General features: G+C 28.5%; 1 protein-coding gene across 1 annotated transcript; it reads right to left on the reverse strand.

The window, feature by feature from the left end:
- LOC106666191 lies at positions 1-3,134 on the reverse strand. The gene is made up of 3 exons (XM_014393202.2): positions 3,007-3,134; positions 2,681-2,803; positions 1-286 (listed from the first exon to the last, which is right to left on the reverse strand). The coding sequence occupies exons 1-3, from the start codon at positions 3,061-3,063 to the stop codon at positions 140-142; spliced, it is 327 nt and encodes a 108-aa protein (XP_014248688.1). The 5' UTR covers positions 3,064-3,134; the 3' UTR covers positions 1-139.
- Between the last annotated feature and the right edge of the window lie 4,076 nt (positions 3,135-7,210).

The raw sequence follows: 7,210 nt of genomic DNA on the forward strand, positions 1-7,210 counted from the left end.
GATAAATAACATTTTTATTATCCTTCTGACAACACCAGGGAATATGGCAGAACTTATTGAAAAGTTATTAAAAAAAAGCATTTCACCTGAATTATATCAAATAAACAAAAGTGTTTATTTTGTGTTTTATCTATTTTAATTACATTTTATTACAAGTTAAGTTGAGAACATTTGGAAGTTCGGTAATCCAACTTTGGACTACATAAACTACTTTACATTCGTTTTTCACATGGGTGTTTGGATCTTCTGTTTCAAACTCAACGGTATATTTGATCCCAGCTACAACCTGTAAAAAATATATAAATAATTAATTTTAATTTAGGTAATGAAACTAAAAATACATTTTAGTTAATTAATTGGAAGGTGCTGTACTGAATAGTGATCACTGATTTATGTAAGCTCATATATACATGACTTCATCCTATCACTTCTCACAGTTCACTGGAATTCAAGTATGTCATTTAAAAATTACAAGCAGACGTCAAGAACCACCCACCCTGGGCATTGGCAGTCTGTGGGCAGACCTCGGTCTTATTCATCCAGCCAACAAGGTCGGGCTCTAGCGGCTATCAACAATTAAGTCATTTCAGCTTCCAACGCAGTCTCCAAATCCAAACCTTCACATTCTCAGACACATGCGTTCCTATTTACATACCATTCACTTAGTTAGTGTGTTGGAGTACCCGTTATTCCTCCACCACTCTTTATATAAATAATCTAACTGAGGGCAGGTAGGGTACTCAATATTCCACCATCGGCCCTCTCAATATTCATGCTAATAAATACATTCAGTCTCAATATACACTAAGAAACACAAAACAAAATATGTACAAAGGAAGTACTATATACAGTAACACAGTACTTGAGATTTGTGGAAACAAATTGTGGAAAGACAAACAAAAAAAGAACGATTTTATTACAATCTACATCATCAAATAAGTCAAAGATAAAACAGTACTGTTTCCTCTAAAAATCAGAACCAAATACTTGCTGCCGTGCTCAAGCATAATTCTCATATCGGTTAAAATACACTCCCTATATGGAGCCAAGAAGTGCACCATACAATTAAGTGGGACACATGAAGCAACCATATTCTACATCGGACACATACACGAACTTTGGTCTAAAAGTAAGTGTCCGTGTGTCAGCCTGGCTCGGATTAAATCATTGATTCATCATCATTGAGTCATAGCAAGCTATGCTATTTACCTTATCTTGTAAGGCAATTCACAATTATATAGCTGACAAGTATGTCAATGTAATATCAATCATTATAATCTTTCTTTATCTTCTTATAATCCATATTAAAAAATCATTATTGTCTGTAGTAAATAAATAAAATATTGTACTCGCTTCGGCGGTACATAAAAAAAACAAAAAGTTTTATTGAAGTTGAATTAAAGTAAATAAGGTAAATTAAGTTAAAATTAGGAAAATTGGTTCAATTTATTAACTATTAACTATTTAACGATTGACTATTTAATTCATTCTTTATGGAATAGCAACCTCTCTTGACATAAAAAATAAAGCTATTTAACAGACAGAGTCTAGTCTTCATAAATAATTTTACTTTAATCAATTTGAAGCTGCCAGTGGTGTACATCAAGGGTCACACTTCAGTCCTTTATTTTTTTTTTGTCATTTATGTAAATGATATTATAGATGCTTTTGTACGATCTGAATTGCTTACTCCTCACAGATGATATAAAAATCTCACTCAATTAAATCTTCAAGAAAATTTAACTCATTTTAGCCTGTGGTGTGCTGACAATGGCTTAAAAATCAATGTGAATAATGTTCATTCTGTATTCCAACATCCTAGAACTTAAATAAACAGGTATTGGTATAATCTTTAATAATCACTTATCTTTTTCAAATCATACAGATTTCATCCATAATAAAAGTTAATAAGTTGCCTAGATTTTATTATTTGAACTTGTAGAGGTTTCAAAAATCAACTATGATAATAATACTTTGTACATCTTTAGACCTGTCCTTTTTAGAATATTGCTCAACAGTTTGATATTCTCATTTAATAACTCTCAAATATTCTCGGTAAAAAGTTCTACATAAATTCATTAAATAGATATTTTTAAAAATAGTGGAAATTTGGAAAATTGCTATTTTAAAATAGATTATGAGTCAATACGTTCCCTTTGCAATTTAGAAACACTAGCTTCTAGGAGAAATAAATGTGATGTTATTTTCTTATTCAAATTAATACATAATTTAATAGATTGTTTAGAATTACTTTCAATGTTCCCTGCAGCTAATCTTTAAAATCTAAATTCTTTCTTCCCTCATTATTACAGTACTAATTACACTAATCATAATCCAATAGACAAAATTCAAATATCTAATAAACTGCTTGGTGACGCCGATATTTTTCATACTTCTTTAAATATTTTAAAACGTGGTATAATGTTATATATTTTTGTTTAGATTCATATAATTAATCTCATTTGTTCATTTTGTTTGCAATTTTGTTCATTATAGTATTGTTCAATTATTATTTTTATTTAACTTATGCTTAGTTTTATCTATGAGTTTGTATTAGAAACTGCCTATTTTTTCTTTTTTGTTTATGTAAAAAGCTTAAGCCATTAATTAAAATTCGTAAGTAAATAAATTAGTGGATTACAAATGAATAAGTGCACAATCAGAATAAATAACTACTTACTTGAGTTGTAACAGATACAACGTTGAAAAGTACATTAGAGTCCATTTCTTTTTTCACAATATGCTCCAAGTGTTTTTTGACTTCTGGTAAATTAGAGTCTTGCTTCTCTGGGCATCCTGGGCACTGAAAATAGAAATAAGGGGATGAAGTAAATTTTAAATAAAAATTAATACAGAATGTGGTTATAGTTTTTCTAATTCTCGCATAACAGACAAAACATAAATAAATCCTTTAGTTTGATTTGGCTGTAATTAATCAACACATGATTAAACAAAGAAAAATTCCTGCCATTTATTGTGAAAATAGGTGAAAAATATTTATTTTACCGAAGCATATGCAAGTGTGAAAAGTGCAATAAGAGCAAACAGCTTGAAAGAGAACATTTTGAATATGGTTGAAGAATTCAAATAACCGTTAGTGCCAGGAAAAAGAAACTGCTCGAAAACAAGTTGAATCAGGTGTATTTATACGTCTATCAAGGTGCTAAACCACTTCAAGGACCCAGTTGACCACTCCTGTCTTGTTCTTTTAAGTAAAAACCTGTTGTCAGCACATTATAAAATCATTTCTAGCTAGATAAATTATGTATTTCATTTTTGGAATTTTTTTCAAATTTCTTTTGTACCAGTTACCAATATGTTTTTTAAATATACATATTTTATTGTTTTAACATATCCTTATTAGAATTATGAATAGATTGTTAAATGTTTTACAGTCAGTGGTTTGGTGTAAATTTTTTCTTTACAAAATCTTTAATAGTATCATCAAAATATCATATATATGAAATAATCAATGATATCAATTAAACTAATATGAGTGATAAATTATATAATCTATTATGTAAAGTTAAAAAAAAGTCGAACAAAAATTGTTGAATTTATTTAAGCCTTTCAAAATTTATTAATTTTTTAGATCATAAACATTCCATTATTTTCTTTAAATAAAGTTTTATTATATTATATATATATTATGACCTTATGTCTCTTTTTAGATATTATCCTAAATTGCATAATAGTATGTTTTCACTTTTAAAACAATAAGACTTTTATATATTTTTATTTACTTGTTGTGTCCTTGTTTTTTGGGTGTGTTTTTTACATCAAACTTGTGGAAGAAAGCATTGATGAACTTAACTAATCCTTAGAAGAACTCATCCTCAGAAGCATTATAACACCATTTTAACAAATGCTTCCTTCTCCAAGTTGAATTAGACTTATACATTTGTTTGTACATAAATGAAGGGATGTTTGTTTTTTAATCATAGTAAAACATAAAAAAAAACAAAAAAAAACAACTAATAACTCCGGCCACTTGCCATGCCGGGTTGCCATAATAGTTCAGGTTTAACTTGTAATATAAAATTAATTATTAAGAAAAATAATAATAGTATTTTAACTTTCCTCATGTATGAATAGTAATTGATGTAAATGATTAAAAGTTAGTAGAGAAGTAAAACTGATAACACTAATTGTTCTTAATTTTTTCAGACGCCTTCACATGTTTCACCAGCTCCGGTTTTCCCACAACATACTTGCAAAATTTCAAACACGTCATTTTATAATTTAATTTGCGTTGAACGATGTTTTCCTTACGTTGTTTTGTCTGCTGAGCTACTAACGAAAATATTCTCTCATTTGCATGATGTCCAGGGATGGCGTAATTTGTTTACAGGGATATTTAGTAGGTCAAACAGGATGACTGGGAAAAGGGTTCAAAACCATTGACAAGTCCTGGATGAATACAATTTATTATAATTATACTTGTACTTAATGATAACATAAGTGCAAATGAATTTGAAATATTATAAATTAAATATTGAAGGATGATCTCCTACTCTATGAAAGAAAAAGATGAGCTCTAGGTGAGGTCATCGAATAAAATACATTCTTGCCATGCTTTGGGAATATATTATTCTCACTGATTTAGGCCCTGATGATGGAATAATATATTCCGAAAGCTTGGCAAGAAGAAACAGATTTTGTCTTTAGCTCATCTGCATCTCCTCATTTTCTTTCATCATAATTATTACAATTGCAATTTTTTTTTCATTATTGTTGGAATAGATGAAATGACTGTTCATCATATTGGAATGCATGAAACCAATAAACAGAACAAATTAAGGGGTCAAGAGTGATAATTTTATAACACAACCTTATAGAAAATATACTGTGAGATATAGCAAAAGTAAGATTAAATTGAAATATTTAGCACAGTTTTATTTGTGAAAAAAAATTACTTTGAAAAAATTAAATTTGAAATCAAAATTTATATATTGTGTTTAGTGATTTCAGAAATTTTTCAGATTTAAACAATTTTCTGTTTAAAATTTAAACCGAGACTAACAAGCTTGTTTTTTCCTATTAACTATCTTTCATCTTGATTATTATTTTTAATTTTTTTATTATTGGGATGAAAGATAATGACATAATATTAGGTCAGAAGGTATTTTGTGGTCACTTTTATGGCTGACTATAACAAAAAAAATTAGACATTAGGTTTTGATCTTAGAAAATTTGGAACAGTTCCAACAGGTAACTTCGTAAAAGCAGTAATAACGGGTAGACAAATTTTTTCACATGGCACAAAAATATTACTTGATTTTTTTTTAAAGATAGCCTGTTTACTGCAGTTCGAGTGCTAGTAGACAGGCAATTGAGTTTTAATTAAAGTGATAAATACTTTTGGAGGGCCTCTTAGCCAAAGTAACATTCTTTTAAGAATCATGAAAGTAAATTAAAAAAAAAAAAAAATGTAAAAGTGAAATTTTAGATAGTGATTGAACTACTGTTATTAAATTAGCAACAAACTTTGTAATATTTGTTCCGATTTTTCATTTAATTCTCTTTCATCTTAAATGAAAAATCTAATCTGATCAGCTTCAATGTTATCTTTAATTCTAAATCCTATTCGTTTAAGAAGAAACAAATCAAGAGACAACCAACTCTGTAAAATGCTCTTGTATGAAAATAGAAACATATATAACATATGTTATATAATTAAAAACAAAGTTCTATTTTTAAGTAGATTTAAATTAACATAAAACAAAACCCTGTCCATAGGCAATAATAATTAGAATAGTATAATTATTGAATTATATTGTTAATTAAGCAGTAACAGATTACATTATGCAAATGTGTTTTTTCTTTAATTTTTCAAATATGCTTCAAGCATTAGATGACGTCAAGTCAATACTAATGTTGACTGTTGTTATTGTTGGATTTAATCAGAACCATTAAGATATATGCAAGGAGATTAATTAAGAAGTTTAGATAAATAATTTCAATGAATTTGACAAAAACAAACCCCTCTGTAAATTACCTGCTTTGACGGATTGCAAATATTAAAAATGAGCCTTAATTTTACATGCTACATCTGAACACGTGATTCATCAGGACAACATTTACAATTATGTTACAGTCCTATGGAATGTTAATTTAATAGAATGATGTAATGGAGATTAGTGATTAATGTTAGATTTCAAATGCAAAAAAATCAAATAAAAATAGGCCAAGGATTATCAGTAACCATGTTGATAAATAACATTAAAAAATCTATAAAATAAACAATTTCCTATTATTGATCCTTACTGCATTTTGGAAGAGTCCATATTTGTAAAATCATTTTAAAATTCACCCTCTAGCCCCAAGAAAGGTAAAAGTTACCCATACCATTCAACTTTTCAGAACCCCTTTTCTTTTTTAGGTAAGATTTAGCCTTTTTGGGTTTCTGCAAGTCTAGCAAAAGTAAATTTTACTGCCGTCATGGATAAAAAAAGTACAATAATTTCTGTCATACAGGGATGCTTAACAGATTTAACGTCCAACTACCTGTTAGGTGTCGTTGACAAGGGGTCAAACCACTTTGCAATACATTTTTCATACCATTATCAATCAAAAAGCCATGAGCTCTGCTGGGATTTGAACCCAGAACCACCAGCATGGTAACTATGTGTTGGACACACTAACCATTCGGCCTCTGCAGTCCCCTCATGGATAACTTATTTGCAACTGTTAATGCAATATTTATTGTTTTTATGAAGAATTCTCAGAAATGTGTGATTTAGTTTAACAATAATCTGATAGAACTAGATGATAAATTTTTACAAAAGTTTACTACTATTCTATTTATTACTATTCTATTAAATTATGTGGATTGGTGTGTGTTAGTTTTAATTATTTGATGATACAATATATTTATAATTAATAATTTAAAGATTTATATGTTGCATTTTATGCGAAAAATATTTTTTTTCAAAAAGAAAGAACTGCTGTTTCATCTTTTTTCCCTTATTCATTGGCCTCCTCCCTGATACTCTTGCAACATAACATAAAACATAAAATCGGAAGACCAGTAAAAAGACATGTAGTAACATACTGCAAATAAAAATAAATAAAATGTTTTAAATTAATTTCATTTGTGTAAACTCAAGTTTTCAGAAATAAACTGTTTGGACGATGGCACAATATGCCGAAATGTCACAGTAAAATAGTAAAGTAAATTTGTTTACCCACGTTCAATATTGGCCAAGAA

The sequence above is a fragment of the Cimex lectularius genome, unplaced genomic scaffold (assembly GCF_000648675.2).
Source record: "Cimex lectularius strain Harlan isolate CLEC.00 unplaced genomic scaffold, Clec_2.1 scaffold5, whole genome shotgun sequence".
NCBI lineage: Eukaryota > Metazoa > Arthropoda > Insecta > Hemiptera > Cimicidae > Cimex > Cimex lectularius.